This window comes from Schistocerca americana, chromosome 1 (assembly GCF_021461395.2).
Source record: "Schistocerca americana isolate TAMUIC-IGC-003095 chromosome 1, iqSchAmer2.1, whole genome shotgun sequence".
Taxonomy (NCBI): domain Eukaryota; kingdom Metazoa; phylum Arthropoda; class Insecta; order Orthoptera; family Acrididae; genus Schistocerca; species Schistocerca americana.
In genome coordinates this window covers 727,129,687-727,148,611 of record NC_060119.1, presented here as the reverse complement: position 1 = coordinate 727,148,611, position 18,925 = coordinate 727,129,687, and the positions used below count along the sequence as shown (strand labels likewise).

Here is an 18,925-nt window from a genome sequence, read left to right as displayed (position 1 = left end):
CTAACATTAAACTATACCTTTCACAAATCACTTACCTCACAAAAATCTTCGCTGCTCAAGCTACTGCAATACAGCGAGCGCCACTACTGCCAGCTAAATAAAAGATTCAAACTATGGAAGGCACTAACTACTGATAGGGATAGTTAGCAAATGAAAGATATTAATAGAGAACAAACAATGTATTTACCTTGATATCATCATGTATAAATATAGCAGTTCATGACAAATTACAAATCTCCGCCATCTCTCTCCCCACATCCACCACTGCTGGCGGCTCACCTCCAACTGCGCAACGCTACGCGCTGTTCACAGCCAGCTGCCTAACACTACAATGGCGAGTATTACAACAATGCAAAGCAGCCACAGACTGCACACAGCACAGCCAGTGATTTTCATACAGAGGTGGCGTTACCAGTAAAAAAACCTAAACAGCCTACTTACAGCAGTAAAACTGTACAGGCAGGTCTATGTCACCAAACCATGGCAACTGTCTTGTAATGGGTGATGTGACTAGATACCAGGTTTGAGTTAAATATATGTGACTCAGAGCGATGTAAATATGTTTGAGTTTCGAGTCCAGCTGTGCCACCACAACACAGCAGCCAATGGTTCAAGACTGGGCTGCACCTATCGCTGCCTGCACTGAGTTCCTCATAGGACTTTGTGCCACAGCACCATCAGCCTGCCATCCATTCCTGACGACATTGTGGACAGAAAATAGTGCACCACTGATGTCATGGCTATTACCTACAGAAGCCACCAGCTGCCCATGGGCTATCATCAACAACACAAGCCACCTATGCAGCATCCTCTCACTAGGGTGGAAGCCACCATTCATACATCTATACATCAGCGCCTCAAGTGTCAACAGAATGAGGGAGTGTTCTACATCGCTGTGCCATGATGTACATACCGACTCTGAATAAAACATTCTTTATTGTCAGCAGGGTTTCCACTCGGGCCTCCAGCTCGTCACCACTAACCATTCACCCCACTGAGTGCAACTGCTCTCTTCAGAGTGGTGCCAGGGGAGCTGACATCTGATGTCACTGCAGTCAACAGCATAGGGTATGCCACCACTTCCCCACAGTTTGATGTCAAAGCCAGAGCCTACAATACTGTCGTTTGAGGTGAGTGAGACTACTTTCTTCTTTTGTGGTGACAAACATGAAGTTGAGCATTATGTGAAATGATAATTGTATTGTTACTTTTGTAAAACTGGAGAGTTCAAGGGTAATTCTAGAGATGAATTGTTAGAACCCATGTGTTGTACACAGTGCAGTTTCCTTACGGTTCCTGCCCCTTGTGCTGAGTCTATAGCGAAGTATTCTATCTGCATTATTGTTGGATTATTATCTCTGTGCTGTTTTTGGATTATTAATTTTTGGTCATGAAAGTGAGTTACAGTGAGGCAATGGTAAATCAGAGACAAAGTGTCACCAGAGAGGAGGCTATATAGTCATTAGTAAATCAAGTAGCTCAACTAAGAGTGGATAAGTTGGTTTCAGATAATAAACTAGTGGAAAAAAGAGAAGATAGAACTGTTAAGGTGCAGCATGCTACTCCATACGTTTTGTACTACAGCTTGTGGGTGATATAAGTTAAGAAACTTTACTTAAAAGAACCAGTAAACTAGAGGTTATGAGCCTGTAAGCTGAATTCTTGCTACTGCCCACTTACTGGCATAGATTCTTTAACCATGCATTTGAATGACGTATTAATGTACCTGACTGCATTTTAATACACTGATCAGTCAGAACATTATGACCACCTTCCTAATAACAAGTACGTCAACCCTTGGTATGGATAACAGTGGCGATGCAATATGCCATGGAAGCAATGAGGCCTTGGTAGGTCCTAAAGGGAGTCGACAGCACATCTGCACACACAAGTCACCTTATTCCCTTAAATTATGGGGAGGGGAGTGATGAACTCTGATGCCATATTCAATCACATCCCAGATGTGTTTGATTAGGTTCAGAACTGGCGAGTTGGGGACCAGCACATCAATAGGAACTCGCCACAACGTTTCTCGAACCACTCCATCAAATTCCTGGCCCTGTGAAATGGCGCATTATCTTGTTGAAAAATGCCACTGCCTTCGGGAAACATGATTGACATGAACGGGTGTATATGGTCATGGTGCCTTGCAAGAGCTCCACTGGACTCATGAATGCCCATATGAATGTTCTCCAGAGCATAATGGAGCCGCAGCCAGCTTGTTTCCATCCCACAGTACAGGAGTCAAGGAGCTGTTCTACTGGGAAAAGACGGATTAGTGCTCTCCTGTTGGCATGATGAACAAGGTATTGGGATTCTCAGACCATGCAACGTTCTGTCGCTGCGACAACATCCAATGCCAATGGTAACATGCTCATTTTAGTCGTAGCTGCTGATGTCGTTGTGTTAACATTGGCACATGCATGGATCATTAGCTGCGGAGGCCCATTGTTAGGAGTGTTTGGTGCACTATGTGTTCAGCATTTAAGTCTGATGTTAGCTCTGACACAGTTCACCACCTGTCCTGTTTTACCAGTCTGCCTAGCCTACGATGTCCAACATCTGTCATGAGTGAATGAGTGAGCAATGCCCCCCCCCCCCCCCCAACCCAACTCCACAATATCTGGACATAGTTTCGCCACTTGTTTAGGACACTCATTACAGCACTTCTTGAATACTCGAAAAGTTGTACACTTTCTTAAACGCTCGTGCAGAGACTCTGGACCATCACAGTCTGTCCTCAGTCAAACTCTGGTAGACGCACAGCTTCCCTGCTCTACATACGGATGGCACGAGCACTGATACTATATGCAATATGAATGTGTCTAACTAGCAGTCATTCCTCACCACATAACGCTGCTATCGCCTGGATGGGTTTGTATCGATAGTAGGTCATATTGTTCTGATTGATCAGTGTATGTACACTTGAGATTCGTCAGTTCTGGGTTTCTTTGGTATCATTCGAATGTTTACTAGTTATAGGAACCTGGATGTAATGATACCGTACTGTGATCATTGCGCAACTCTGGGTTACACTTGCTCATATTTAAATCAAACACTGCTGTGTGGAGTGGCCGTGCGACTAGAGGTGCCATGTCACAGATTGTGAGGCCCCTCCCACCGGAGGTTCGAGTTACCCTCGGGCATGGGTGTGTATGTTGTTCTTAGCATGCGTTAGTTTAAGTTGTGTGTAACTCTAGGGACCGATACCCTCTGCAGTTTGGTCCTTTAGGAATTCACACACATTTGAAAATTGTTAAATTAAATATGGTCTAAGCAGTTCTAGTAAGCCTCTATGACTATAACATTTAATAGTGTGATAATAACACGTTACCATAAGGGCATGAATAAGAGAATGAACTTCACTTCGCAAAAGTTAGAGATTTTATAAACATTTGCATTCCTGTGGCATGCAAGTCTTTATTGATTTACTTTATCTCCAATAAATGAGCTCTGATGGTTTGAGTAACAGCTTGCTACCCAACTTTAAAGTCTCTTTCTGTATTACTGCCTACAAACGGTATATAACTTAGCATATGGTGTTTTAAAATACATCACCGACTTTGATCGTTTTCCATAATTAAATTATTTATTTTCCTGTTAAAAAACAAATTTCCTATCTCCTTTAGGACTCTATATTTGATAAAATTAAATCCACGAGAATGTATATTATTGTGAATAACTTATGTAAAATCAAAATCGAAAAGATTGTGATGCTCCTATTGTTTATGCACTGGGCAAGAAACGTAATGCACCATGAAGGAATTATACAAATAGGTTTCACCTGATTTGTGTGCAACCCAGATGACATACCTTTTGGTGGTCCTCTTTTCAGTACAGTCGTTTGACTATAGAAAATGGTGTTTATAATTGGGCACAAGAGATAACTGCTCTGTATGGCTATCAATCCAGATGTATATTAATACCACTAAATGCAAATATCAGAAAACATGCTATTAGATATGATGCAGCCATTATGCTTGTAAGCCCAAATCTATTAAAGTAAATGATATTTCAGAAAGCAAATGTCAACCTGAAATTACATTATGAATGTTTTTGTACTGGGCTGGGACTCTAATTTTGCAACTACTGTTTCTGTTAACGAAACACAAGAGATCTTAAATATGGTTTGAATCACAAGTAATAAAGTGTGCACTGGTTTAAACTTGAAATGACACAGCACAAAGTGTTGTGTTGGACAGGGATTTGAATGCAGCACCTAATCGAATTGGTAACTAGCACAATCAAATGTCACAAATCGCAATGTTTGACCAATAGCGCGATGACTGAAACTGTAATGACTAAACAAAAATGTTTTGTCTTACTTGTACTCGAACCCAGGACCTATCGTCGTGGACTTCTAGTCAGCAACGTTAAAAATCACTTTATTTTACAAGTAGGGAGATGCGCACACGTCTGAACTGGAAATAACACGTTGTACAATTCTCTACTGACTAGGAGGTGAACCCTGCACATACAATCATTGTTGACTGCACATGAAGGAGCATTGACACTGGAATGTTTGAACCTGAAATGATATGACAAAAAGTTCTATGTCTGACTAGGAGTCAAACTATCACCAGTCGTTACTGTTCAAAAGCGCATATTTAAAAATAATAATTATTTGTTATCAGTAGCTTGATGTGCTCATGCTACAGCTTGAAATGACATGACTGAAAATTCTGTGGCAGCAAATGTTTCGAACCCAAACGTGCGCCTTTCTTAGAGACCATAAAGGCACTGGAATCTTCGGGAAACAATGAAACAGTGTAACTATATCATCTCAAAGTGGTCAAAGTTGGCCAAAGAAGAGATCTGAGTTCGAATCCCAGACCAACATCAATATTTTAAACATTTCAAGTTCAGACACAACAACAATTAAGTATCCCGTGGCCTTACATGGCAATTAGCTCATCAATACTGGTGACAGAGTCTCAACCTGTCGTGACGTCCTCCTCTATCATGACCCAACTTACAACGACTCTCCTCCAGTAGCTAGCGAATTGACATCGAGTTTAATGTGAATATGGAACCATCAAGCAACCCTGCCTTCTCCAACTGGAATTACCAGGGGTGAAGATGGTCTGTCTGTTCTCATTAAAAACGGCTACCTGAGACAGGAATCGAAACCAAACTTTAAGAATACGTAGCTAAAAGCAATCCAAAAGACCACCAACATACACAGAGCATAGGTGCCTAATTGTATCGTGAAGAATGAAGCTCCACACAGAAAGAGATATCTGCTTGCCTGGAGGTTGATTACAACCTGTTCGATACATTCATTTCCTTGTTCGTTTCATTAGCTGCCTTGGCTACCCAGTGCGTGCTTTTGACGTGATTTTCTGGTCACTGAAATAAAATCATGTAACAGCCAGCTGCACGAACTGGCAACGTGGCAGAATGCGGAAATCTCTGATGGAAGTGTTGCTTTCCATTTGTGATTCCGTGATGACGTATGTATTTATGGTCTACCCATAAATACGGCGCAGTATTAACGCAAAGCCTCGATAACGAGCCCAAATTTATCTTTACATTTTTAAATCGCATTTCGTGTCATATAATTTCATAGATGAGAGCGTAGTTACCGTTTCATATGCAGCATGTTATGTCAAGAGTAATGATGTATGTAATCCACTTGTGCAAAATTTACCAAAAAACTGGACAAGTGCTGTAGGACTCGCGCTCTCAGGAATCTGTACAAAAGCAGTTACGTTTATTGATGATAATAACAATAGTAATAATAGTAGTAATAACAATGATAATTTTGGTGGGGCACAGTATTATGGTGAGAATTTTTCTACTGGACACTGCGTTGGCTGCCACCTTTGCTCACTAAATATGTACTGAAGCTGTTTAATAAGGCAGGATGTAATCGCCCCTGGTTGGCGTTGGGAGCAGTGCAGCTAAAGATGTGGACAGATGGAATAATTATTCTGATTCGATGCTTCTCACAATGTCAAGGATATTAGGCAGTAGTTTTGTGGATCACTTCTGCTACTCAAAAGAACTTTCTTTTGTATGTGTATTTAATTTCTGTGAGTTTACATAATCGTTCAATAATAACACAACGTATTTGTTGGCGCTAAAATTCGAGCTGACTTCGTGTTGTGCGCCTCGCTAAAATCATTGAAATTCGTATTTTCCGCCTAAACTCGGCTGGCATCGTAAGTCTTCTCAGGGGTACAGGAAAGACCTTCGAAAGAATGATCAAAACTCGACTTCAATAATCTCTTGTATATGACGAAACTATCGGGCCTGAGCAGTTCGGGTTTCAAAGCAAAATTTCTGCAGACATGCAAGTGCTGAGGATCACTGAGTTTGTTACCAGATATTTCAGTACTATGGTGTCGACAGCTGCCGTCTTCCTCGATGTTAAAACTATGACAAGGTCTGGAAGGAAACCTTCCGCGCAAAATTCGAGAAGACACCACTGTAGACGAGTGTTATCAAGCTGATAGCGAAATTCTTGGATAATAGACGTATAAGGTGGGTTGATTACAGTCAAATGTGAAAACAGCCATGGCAGGAATACCGTAGGGTTCCGTACTCTCACCCTTGCTGTTCACCACCTACGTTAATGACATGCCAACTGTAATTCACGTACACTTGGCTGAATTTGTCGACGATACCGTGGTTTTCACCAGTGGACGGCGCCACAACGCAAATATTCGGAGGTTGCAAGCACAACTTGATGCCATCTTACTAGGGTGCAGGAGAAATAAGATCAAAGCAATATACTTAAGCAGAAAACGGCCGCAATCACGAGAGTCACTTACCATCTACAGGAGGAACTGTCCTTGGAACCCAGTGGTTTGGTATTTGAGAGCGACTTTCGACGCGCAGTTGTTCTGTCATCGACATGTACAGGATCTCTAGCAAAGGGCTTATGGCGTGGCCAAAGAGCTGATACCATTCGTCCTTAGCAAAGAAATGACCATTTTGGCAAAGGTCAGGCTCTACAAAGCCACTGTCCTCGCGAAATTCCGCTATGACAGCACGGTCTGGGGCCTCTACAGCAAGACCCAACTGCACAATCTACAAGCCTTCAAGAATAGAGTATTGAGGTGAATATTTCGCGCCTTTCGATACATTGCGTGAAGGAGCGAATGTCCACTCGCTAGCAGATCTTATCAAACGATGTTCTGAAAAATTACACACGACACTGAATCAACACTTAGGCACATACACGATTAGGCATTTCTCAGGTACAAGAATAGCATCAGTTTAAAGTCCCAAGGCTCTACTTAATAGGGAACCAAAGTCTACACACAAGTGGAAAAGTAAGTGAACTATACATCCAGGGAGAGTCTTACGAGTTGATAACCTGGCCCTTACAAGTCCTCTCCGCCTAATAAAAAATAAAGTGCACCTTCAAACCTTTACCTGTCATCGAAAAGCAGGAATCACAAGCAATGAGGGGGCTCCAATTAAAAAAGAAAATCAGCGGCATCTAAATGAGTACAGTTCTAGTTGCATTTGGCTGAAATCAACTATGTTTCAGTACTATATCTATCAAAGTACTGAAACATTGCCACAAATATATTCTTAAAGTTCTGTGTCACATATTTAATGAATCTATAAATCAAGGTACTGTTCCTAATAGACTAAAATTTGCAGTTGTTAAACCACTCTTCAAAAAGGATGATAAAGCAGAGGTTTCTGACTACTGTCCAATTTCATTGTTAACAAGTCTTTCAATAATCCTTGAGAAAATTATGTACAATAGAATCATGCCTCACCTTAATAAATATAACATCCTTAATAAAAATTGGATTCCAAAAGGGTGTTTCAACTGAACAAGCCATTTTCTCATCTGTCAACCATCTCCTTGAATCAGTAAACAAGAAAATGTCACTAGTTGGAATCTTTTGTGATCTGTCAAAAGCATTTGACTGTGTAGATCACAAGATTCTACTAAAAGAAGGCTGAGCATTATGGCTTAAAAGATAAATTAGGGCCGCGTGGGATTAGCCGAGCGGTCTAAGGCACTGCACTCATGAACTGTGCGGCCGGTCCTGGCGGAGGTTCGAGTCCTCCCTCGGGCATGGGTGTGTGTGTTTGTTCTTAGGATAATTTAGGTTAAGTAGTGTGTAAGCTTAGGGACTGATGACCTTAGCAGTTAAGTCCCATAAGATTTCACGCATATTTGATCATTTTTTGATAAAGTAGGGAAGTGGCTTGAGTCATATCTAGATGACAGAAATCAGAAGGTAGTATTAAACAATTGTGCAAAGGCGCCTGCCAGGTCTGATTGGGGTACATTAAAATGTGGAGTGCCGCAGGGGTCAGTGCTTGGTCGCTTACTTTTTTTAATCTTTGTAAATGACCTCCCATGGTGTGTGACCCAAGAAGCATACTTCACCCTGTTTGCAGATGACACAACCATTATGATTGACAAGGTACCCAACTGCAGTCTAGAGAACACTGCAACCACTATATTCCAAGAAGTTCTACAATGATTCACTGCAAACAGTCTGTCCCTCAATGTTAATAAGACTGATTTCATTCAGTTTCAAACAGTAAACAAAAAAATTGGAAAAAATTAAAATAAAATGTGGAGACAAGGAAATAGTGAAAGTTGTATCTTCCAAATTTCTAAGTTTACATATTGAAAACAAACTAAACTGGTCTGTCCACATCACTGACCTATGTAAAAGACTGAATTCAGCAGCATTTGTCATTCGCTCAATTGCATCTGTTTGTAACATGGAAACAATCAAAACTGCATATGTTGGTTATTTAAATTCACTTATGACATATGGCATTATATTCTGGGGAAATCAACCACAACCAAATAAAGTCTTTGTTGCACAGAAGAGAGTTATCAGGATTATGAGTAAAGTGCATCCTAGATCTTCTTGCAGAAATTTAATCAAACAGCTGGGGATCCTCACCATGCCTTGTCAATACATGTGCTTCGTGAAAAAAAATTATGCAATTTACAAAATGAATAGTGTGTACCATGATCATAATACTAGAATAAAACGTGATCTTCAAAAAGATTTAAAAAATCTCAGCATGATACAGAATATAGTTCATTATTCAAGCACAAAAGTGTTCAATAAACTTCCTGTCCATATCAAATCAGTCATTGGGGATCTTACAAAATTCAAGACAGAGCTAAAATTTTATCTTTTGGATAATTCTTTTTATTCTTTGTAGGAATTCTTTGATAATGTTTAATATTTCTTGAATTTGTGTTTAATTTCATGCATTCTTAATAGAACTGATTATGTAGATTAGCATATCACTTGGTGGCAGAATATTTTTTGGATGAATTAATTTAAATTTGTTTATGTAATCATCTATGTCATTACTGCACTATTATTTATGCAGTCATCTATATCATTAGTGTACTATTATCTGTGTTGTTATCTGAATTTTTGTGTGTAATTATTTGACATGTGGATGTCCTTTTTAATGTATCTGCTTATATATGTTAAATTGATTGCCTCATGATCATCTACATGTGGCTATTACTGTGATAATCTGACAAGTTCTACATCCTAGCGATACAGTGGCGTCAAGGATCCAGGGAACTCGAAAATAAATAAATAAATAAAAATAAATAAAATATGGTGTGAACGTAAACGTTGCGCTATGCTACTGGTCAAGTGGTCAGACGTCGAGCATGTGCATAGTTATCTTTGGTGTGTTTGTAAACAAAGTGCAAGAAAAGAAGCGGAGAATTTGACCAGGAAATACGTTTTAAAGAGATGATTTTTGCCTTTCTGAAGGAAGCATAATCCCCAACACGTTATTTTATGGGATCAATAAATCACATATATAAATATGTAAACATCGTTTTCTCCACTTTTACCAGCTCAGTGTAAATTTGCACATGCGAACTGTGCTTGACGGCTCAGTATGTCAGATTTTGAGAAAGGACGTGAAGGCAGACCAAAGAGATATTTTTCTGTGAGTAAGGTACGTATATAGTTTATTAAGATTTCTAGTCTGATCTTGGCGTGGATTGCATTTATATTGTTTCCATAGAACTTTAGATCTTGTTTTGGCATGGCGTAAAACTATAGCATCTGCTGCCACGAATGCTTTGATGTAATTTCATGACCTCCGCGTTTGAAATCCACCAATGATTACCGAAACAATCCAAAAATTCGGTGATGAATTCATCGGACAGCGTAGTAGTTTATGGTAATGCGAGGGATGGTTCCCATCAAAAATGGCATGCCTTCTCTGAAAGCTATCATATCATATACCAGCTCATCTTCAGATTCCGGAAACAGCGATCGTGTGAGACCCAACTCGCTTTATTTGTTCATGAGACCCAGAAAATATTAGATACAGGCTCCCAGGTAGATGCTATTTTTCTTGATTTCCGGAAGGCGTTCGATACAGTTCCGCACTGTCGCCTGATAAACAAAGTAAGAGCCTACGGAATATCAGACCAGCTGTGTGGCTGGATTGAAGAGTTTTTAGCAAACAGAACACAGCATGTTGTTATCAATGGAGAGACGTCTACAGACGTTAAAGTTACCTCTGGCGTGCCACAGGGGAGTGTTATGGGACCATTGCTTTTCACAATATATATAAATGACCTAGTAGATAGTGTCGGAAGTTCCATGCGGCTTTTCGTGGATGATGCTGTAGTATACAGAGAAGTTGCAGCATTAGAAAATTGTAGCGAAATGCAGGAAGATCTGCAGCGGATAGGCACTTGGTGCAGGGAGTGGCAACTGACCCTTAACATAGACAAATGTAATGTATTGCGAATACATAGAAAGAAGGATCCTTTATTGTATGATAGCGGAACAAACACTGGTAGCAGTTACTTCTGTGAAATATCTGGGAGTATGCGTGCGGAACGATTTGAAGTGGAATGATCATATAAAATTAATTGTTGGTAAGGCGGGTACCAGGTTGAGATTCATTGGGAGAGTGCTTAGAAAATGTAGTCCATCAACAAAGGAGGTGGCTTACAAAACACTCGTTCGACCTATACTTGAGTATTGCTCATCAGTGTGGGATCCGTACCAGATCGGGTTGACGGAGGAGATAGAGAAGATCCAAAGAAGAGCGGCACGTTTCGTCACAGGGTTATTTGGTAACCGTGATAGTGTTACGGAGATGTTTAATAAACTCAAGTGGCAGACTCTGCAAGAGAGGCGCTCTGCATCGCGGTGTAGCTTGCTCGCCAGGTTTCGAGAGGGTGCGTTTCTGGATGAGGTATCGAATATATTGCTTCCCCCTTCTTATACCTCCCGAGGAGATCACGAATGTAAAATGAGAGAGATTAGAGCGCGCACGGAGGCTTTCAGACAGTCGTTCTTCCCGCGAACCATACGCGACTGGAACAGGAAAGGGAGGTAATGACAGTGGCACGTAAAGTGCCCTCCGCCACACACCGTTGGGTGGCTTGCGGAGTATAAATGTAGATGTAGACCTTGCAGCGCTGTGTGTGGGCATGATCACCAACCACCTGTCCACCAGAATAAATGGTCCCTGCCAAACTGTGACCAAGAACGAAGTTAACCACCCAATGGTACAATATTGTTATGAGCACAAAATGCTCGAGTTCAATGTCTGTTGCACAGCCCATACCACCTGGCTGCTCGCCATCAGCATAAGCTTTCCAAAACTACGTAGATGGGGGTTATTCTTGCAACACATCCTTCGCAACTGTAATGCTCCTGTCCTCAATCTCTGCAAACCCATTGTCCCCACACCTTTTACTAAACAGCCCTATGGTATCATCCTTCCAAATCCACACCTCCATGTCATCTTCGTCATGTGCCATACCTCACCAGCTCCAACACCCATGTGTGTCGTGTGTGTGTGTGTGTGTGTGTGTGTGTGTGTGTGTGTTTTTTTTACCAAAGTTCTCATACCCTTTTGTGTGTGCCCGTTGTCAACTTGACACTTCTAATTTTCAGTGAGTGGTCTCCTTTACTCCTGAATTAAGGCCTTGTGAAAGGAACCATCCCAGCATTCACTTTAGCAACTTGGGATAAACTGTGGGAAACTCACTGCTCAGCATATGGTTAGAAAACAAAACAAAATGTAACAAGGGGCTAACATCATGCACAAGAAGTGTGATGAGTGATATGACTAGAATATAAAACTGTTATATTACCTTTCCAAAAATAAGATCACTTTATTACACATCTGAAAACACACAAACACCCACTTACACTACATCCATCATTACGTTTCTTGCAACTGATTTCCTACTGTGGGGAGGTTATTGCACTGCATCTGAGGTGGAGAAAAGAGAAAACATCATTGTAGCAACACTTCTCAGCAAAGGATGTCTTTAACTTTGTTCTAAAAGCTGTTTCCATCTCTAACATTGTTATGTATGTTGACATTGCATTACAAGGAATGACACCAAAGTGGCTCACATAGGTTTGAGAATGAGCTGTCCTTTGTATGCTCTATGGAGGGCGTACAGTTGCAAATGTTATAACCTCTTGTCACGAGCACACATTTGTTTATGTAAAAGAAGGGTATAGTAAGCATGCACAACTTTTTGAATTGGGCTTGCAATGAGTCATAGGTGACAAAATTCAGATAGTCCTTTTCTGCAATGTAAAAATTTCATTTAATCTATTATTAATTTTAGCCCAAAAAGCTAATTCATAAGCTACCAGAACTGGAAGTAACAATAGTAAGCCTTTCTAGCAACTTCTGAGGGGCATACTTTTGGAATGAGTCTCAAAGCAAAAGATGTTGAATCGAATCTCTGGGAGAATTGTGCTACATAGTTTTTCCAGTTTGTCTTGATCAATGTACACTCCTAAAAGCTTTGAATGTAAAATAAATCAAACTACTCCTAACTCATTTCTGCCCTTTTATCTCGCATATATGAAGGAGCAGACTGATGATGATCCACAGCTGTATTAAATATTATGGAACTTATTCACTAATTTCAAATCCATTTGACTTCAGCTGTAGTAGGTATAGATACACAATCTATTATTGACACATGAAAGTGTCTTGCTCTGGCACAAGTTTTTGTGTCTCTCCTGTAGAGTGTATATCTATAGCTAGTACAACTGACATCAAATGAATTCTCAATATGCGAATAAGTTTCCTAATATTTAAAACCTGTGGATCGTCAGCAATGTCTGTTCCTTCAGACATGCAAAATAAAATAGTATTACATGTCTAGATGAGCTAAAAACAATGCTAATAACATTGCTGTCTCCCTGTTGTGGGAGCCCCATGATGTACCAGTATTAGGGGATGTAGACGGTGTGGCATATGGAAGTTTGAATTGGTCTAGGGATAGTGTGAATGAGGAGAGAAGCAGCAGTGAGAAAGAATGAATGAGATAGTAGCTGTGAAAGGGAGCAACAGTGAGAGGAGACAGTAGTAATAGTAGTAGTAGTAGTAGTAGTAGTAGGACAGAATGAAGGTGACTGTGGGTCTAAGACAGGAAACAATGACAGTTAAGAGACGCAGAATGAGATAACAAGAATGTGTTGGTCTGAATGAGTGTGCAAGCATGGGCAATTTGGAGTGGATGGGTATGAATGGCTTACAGTGATGGCCTAATGAGTGTGAGGGAGTTACAGTTAGGGGAGCTGGTGGGAGTGAGAGGTGAGTCACATATTGAAACTGGCATGAATATATTCGATTGACAAAGTTTTTGGGAAAAGGTGGAGTGAGACAGCTGGTTTATAGTTACAGAAAGAAGAGTGACACACATTGTTTTCATTGTCTTGGGATACCTTATACCTAGTTACTTCTTGTAGCAAACAATTGAAAATCCTGTTGTTATTTTTATTAATTATTTCTGTGACATGTTTCTACTGTTATTATGAAGCACATTTCTAAGCACAAATTTAACTGCATTGTTATCTTAAGACCCAGTGCCTGTCATCTCAAACCTTAAGCATATGTGTGTGTGCCAGTAAAATATTTGTTCAATTATTTTACTTTCCTAACCATATCTGGTGGTTCCTTGTACTGTTACAGATGAAGTGTAGTGTTACATGCAGTGTAATGCTGTGTGCAAGTGATTGCTATTTGTAATTACTATCTCTGGCACAGTCTCTGACTTATGTTTCCTCATTTGTTTTTATGCTGTTCTGTTGTTTAATTTTCTAATAAAGGCATCGTATGAGTTACGGTGTGTTTTTATGTTGCAATAAAGTAAATACAACTAGTCCTGCAACACAGACATGTCGTAAGAGATTAAAAGTTCATTAGTTGATTGCTTTTACTACTTGCCAATTTTAAAATTTACATTGAAATCATTTTGCATTTCTCTGCTGTTTTGAAGGGGATGGCAGTATGTTAAAAGGAGCTTCACATTTTCTAAAGCAAAGAAAAATTAACTGTTGATGATGTGTAATAACAGTTATCTTTTTTGCTATTTCACAAGGATTGTATTCAGTCTTTCTCAATGCATTTCATCTGTTTTAGTTTTCTAACAAATACACATGCTCCACCAAGTGTATAGTTTTGCCTACAGAAGCAGCTTCTCATTTCAGAATCTGTAACTGTAGGAGTGCTTGATTCTGTTTCCCTCAATCATTGTTTATTGGTGCAAAGAACTTGGACTTCCTTACGAATGTCATTTAGAAGTATTTTTAATTCACCCTTTTTCTTTTTAAAATTTGTACTTTTTGTGCAGGAATGTTAAAGAATCTATTCAATCTATGCCTTCCCCTCCGCTCATCTTAGTAATTTTTTAGTGCTGTTTGACACAAGAAACACCTCCAAATGTGGTTGAAGTATTGCTCTTCTCTCATGTGCTGGTCATTACCACTTGCACTGGTGGTTGCCTTCATACTGGTTGTTTTGATTCTGATGTTTATGCCGCTGGTGCTATTATCTGCTTTCCGCCTAAAACTGCTCTTGTTCTCCTATCTCTAACAACAGGAATTCGATCATTGGTGACCTGAGATCCACTTAGGTTCTCAGGATGTCTTGCGAGAAGATGTATGTGTTTTTGGAATCCTTAGTCATTGAGTTAGCATGGAGGAAGTCATTATGTTTGAGACATCACATTGTACGTATAGGTTCATAATGTGTTGCAAGATTTTACATTAGCTGACTGTCACTAATACTGAAAAGGAGTTTTTCAGGTCACTTCTGCTACCCTTCTTGCAGAAGGGAATGAGCTTTGCTTTCTTCCAGTCTCCAGACACAGTCTTTTGTATGAGTGTTCTACGTTATATTATGGTTAATAGAGGGCCTAGTTCAGTTATCAATTGCATATAGAACCTGGCAGGGATTTAACTTTGACATGGTGCCTTGTTCAGTTTTATCAGTTTCAATTCTTTCTCAGTGCCAGAGACACTATCTGTATCACTCACCTTCACAGTGTTGTGAAAATTAAACTGGTAGGGCCTACAGTACTTCTGACCTTTCTTTGTAAAGGAAAATTTGAAAATGACATTCAGCATTACAGCATTTGCTACTCTCTCCTCAATTTTGATTCCTGCTGCACCCAAGTGCCTGGCCACAAACTGTGTTACTTAACATATGACAAGAATTTAGATTGATTATATAAGAGGTTTTTTGATAAAATTCTGCTGCACTAGGGTTCACACTTTTAGTATTTATATCTCTATAACTCTAAATTTATTGAACACATTGAGCATTAGTTATTATTTCTTTAAAAATTGTTTTGCAAAGACCGTATACCATGTAGCATCCTTCCCATCATGACTTTTTCCCCAGATAATACATTTCCAGTGCTTAGTCAACTATTTTATAACCTTAAGCCATAACTCTACATGCTTGTGGCCAAAGGTAAATGTTATTAGTTCTTCCTTGAAACATGACAGTTCTGCTTGTCAAGCTGAATGAACAAACAATTTTTTATATTTCTTTCAGTTGTCCTTTAGGTTATCATTATCTGTACAACTGCCTCATTTTCACTGATACCAGTTTCAGTGTGAACATCCTCAAAGAGTTTCACCCTATTTGTTTGCAGTAGATCTGATGTATGTAATATGTAATACATTGTATGTAAGCCAGCTGTCTTGTTTCTTCATTTCGGGTGATGAGGTGTTTTGTGGAGTCATGCGGAGTAGCATCCATTTAAAACAGGAACAGTGTGTCCATTGTCATTTTGGCTTCACAACCATCGAGCAGAAAGAACAGCATGAAACTTATAGTGTTTTGCTTTGTTGTTGTATGTGAATGCCATGATGGGCAGTACTGTATTCTATTCTCTCTGTCTGACATAAACATACATTGGAAGCACAACTACCAAAGTCTAATTGTAGCATTCTGGGAGGCCATTCTTCTGTGAGTGGTTGGGAGTTGCCATCCTGTGGAGGGTGTCACAACATGAAATTATATGTGGCACTAGTCCTGATAGCAAAACTTTGCCACAATCAGAGATCATCATACACGGTGCTCCGTGATGTCTTCTGCAAGGAACATTTCAATTACCAGAGCTTCAGCCGTAAGCACAGTTTTGGTGACACTGTAGCAGGTCAGGTAGTAAATGGAGACTATATCCATCAATTCTCATTTGTCAACTTCAGGAATCTCCCCAAGAGGTCGTTTTCAAACCAGTGAAAAGGCACTGCTGCAGTCTGAATTGGTATCATGTGCACCACTGGTAATAGTGGCACATGCCTCTGTCACTGGCATTCCGTACATTAGCTCACACAGTGTCTTGATAGATCACAATACACCTGACCTGATACATGTGTCTGATTCTGTCTAGAGTCTGTATGAATCTCTGGTGACCTGATGTTGGACAGTCGTGAAAAGCCTCCTTCAAGGCCACTACAGTTTTCATCAATGCATGATATTCGCTCTGTCAGCAACATCATCATTTAATGCAGCAATGACTGAGGTTTCGTACATGATGCTTTGTGCTGCCAAGGTTTCCTTGAAAAGCAGGTGGCTTTGTTGTTGTTTGCATCCATTTTTGTATACCACTGTGATGTCATACTCCCAAAGCCGCAGTACATATCTCTCCAGTTGACCCAATGGATCTTCAGGCTAGTCAATCAACTTAGAGGATGGTGGCCCAACACAACAGTAAATGGTTTGATCAATAGATATGGCTGGCACTTGTGGATGGCCCAAACAACTGCAAGGCAGTCTTTCATGGTTGTAGCGTAGTTCATCTCTGACTTGGAGAGTACTCTGGAAGCATAAACTACCACCATTTCAGCACTTTCTTAAATTTATACTAGAACTGCACCTATCCCATACCTGCTAGTGTCAATGTGAAGTTCTGTCTTGGCATTCTCATTACACAGTGCTAGAACTGGGAAAGATGCCAGTACCTCCATAAGGACAAGGAATGAACTTCCTTGCACCTTGTTGCAGGAAAACTTGGTGCCTCTCTGCAGTAGTTCTTGCAAGGGACATGCCTTGATACAGAAGCCCTTTATGAATCGGCAGTAGTACAAGCACTTCCAGAGAGAGCTTTACACACATCAAATGAACCAAGGAGTCAGAAAATCAATGACTGCTTTTATTTTCTCTGGATTGAGACCAAATCCATTGCCCTTAACTAGGTGCCCCAAGATTTTTATTTGTTGGATGATGTAGGGCCACATTTTTGGATTCATACAAAGCCCTGCAATCTAAACGCACTTCAGCATTGTTGACAGGCTGATTACATGTTCTTCAGATAGGCTGCTTAGATGTTCTTCAGCTGTATTTTATGGAGGTGGTGTTGTACAGCTTTAATGAATGTTAAGAGATGCATAATGCAATACACGACTATATATCTTATTAGAGACAATTGATTTCGGTCTAGGATCAGACCATCGTAGGATCCCCTGTACCAAAGAGGAACAAAAACACATATAACAAAGTGTCTACTGTTATAGTATGCAGCTGTTATGTAAAACACACACACACACACACACACACACACACACACACACACACACACACACACAAATGCAACTCAGTTGTGGCTTCATTCATCTGCCAAAGGCTGCAGTCATGTGTGTGAGAGCTGCGTTTGTGGGTGCAGTTATGGCAGATTGGGGCATGACCTCTTCCAGGGTACAAGAATGGACTTCATCCCACAGGTTGAATGTAATCATCGGCAAATGGAGCGGTTGTGATGGTTGAAGTCTTGGGGCATGATTGTTATTGAACATTCGTCTTTTTTCTGTGAAGCAGTACACAGCATATGCAGGGCATCCGCAGTTGAAACAAAGTGGAATATTATTCTCTGTCCTCCAAATGTCTGCTCTTTGATGGTGCATTACATTTGACATAGGAGTTGGGTGTATTGTGTTGGTTTTACTTGCATTGGTCACAACCTGGATTGTCATGTGGTGGCTGTAGCCCAAGTTTGAGTTGGCAGAGTCCTTTCTTCATAGCACATTCAACTGGTGGATGAGATTGGTGCTGAAGATTGATGCACCTCTTCTTTGACATTCTCCATTACTTGCTGATATATGGGGTCAACATTCATGGCATCTATCTCTTGTATTCTTGCTCTTACATTTCTGGCTGCTATAAACTACTCTACCTCTTCTCTTACTACTTAGTCCATGGGAGAGGCAAGGTCATGGTGCTCTTCCATGACTGCAACAGAGACCACTTTTGGGACTCGATCATACCTCTTTTGCCTCACTCTTTCTGTTGAACTGCCTTTACTAGTGCCAGTTGATGAATTCCTCTGCTGTTGTGACATTCTGTATGAGAAGAGCTTAGTACAATTCTTCTTCATCTCCTTTCATCAAATATGAGATTTTATTGGGTTCTGTCAAATTTGGATTCACAATGTTGCACACATCCCAAACATTCTCTATAGACTGTGTCATTTCACCATGATGTTGAGCCCTGTTCTTCACTTGTTTTTCTGCTAAGTGGACTTGCTGTAGATTTTCATTCATTCATTTCAGGCTGGAATTTGTCCGTGTCATTGTCTATACAGGGGCGATGTTCTTGAGGATAATATTATGGAAATGGAAGAGGAAGTAGATGAAGATGAAATGGGAGATATGATACTGCGTGAAGA

The 18,925-nt window shown here is 40.2% G+C and overlaps 1 protein-coding gene across 2 annotated transcripts in view; it reads left to right on the top strand.

Annotated features, from left to right (window-relative positions):
• The first annotated feature begins 9,633 nt into the window (after nucleotides 1-9,633).
• The window catches only part of LOC124545114 (protein SMG9), a 99,767-nt gene continuing 90,475 nt past the window's right edge, over nucleotides 9,634-18,925 (top strand). The window contains exon 1 of one of the 2 annotated variants that reach the window (XM_047123941.1): nucleotides 9,634-9,918. In XM_047123941.1, coding sequence (XP_046979897.1) covers nucleotides 9,868-9,918 — 51 coding nt within the window. In that variant the 5' untranslated portion in view covers nucleotides 9,634-9,867. Of the gene's footprint in view, nucleotides 9,928-18,925 lie in introns of both variants that reach the window. The other variant, XM_047123933.1, reaches the window with a different exon arrangement.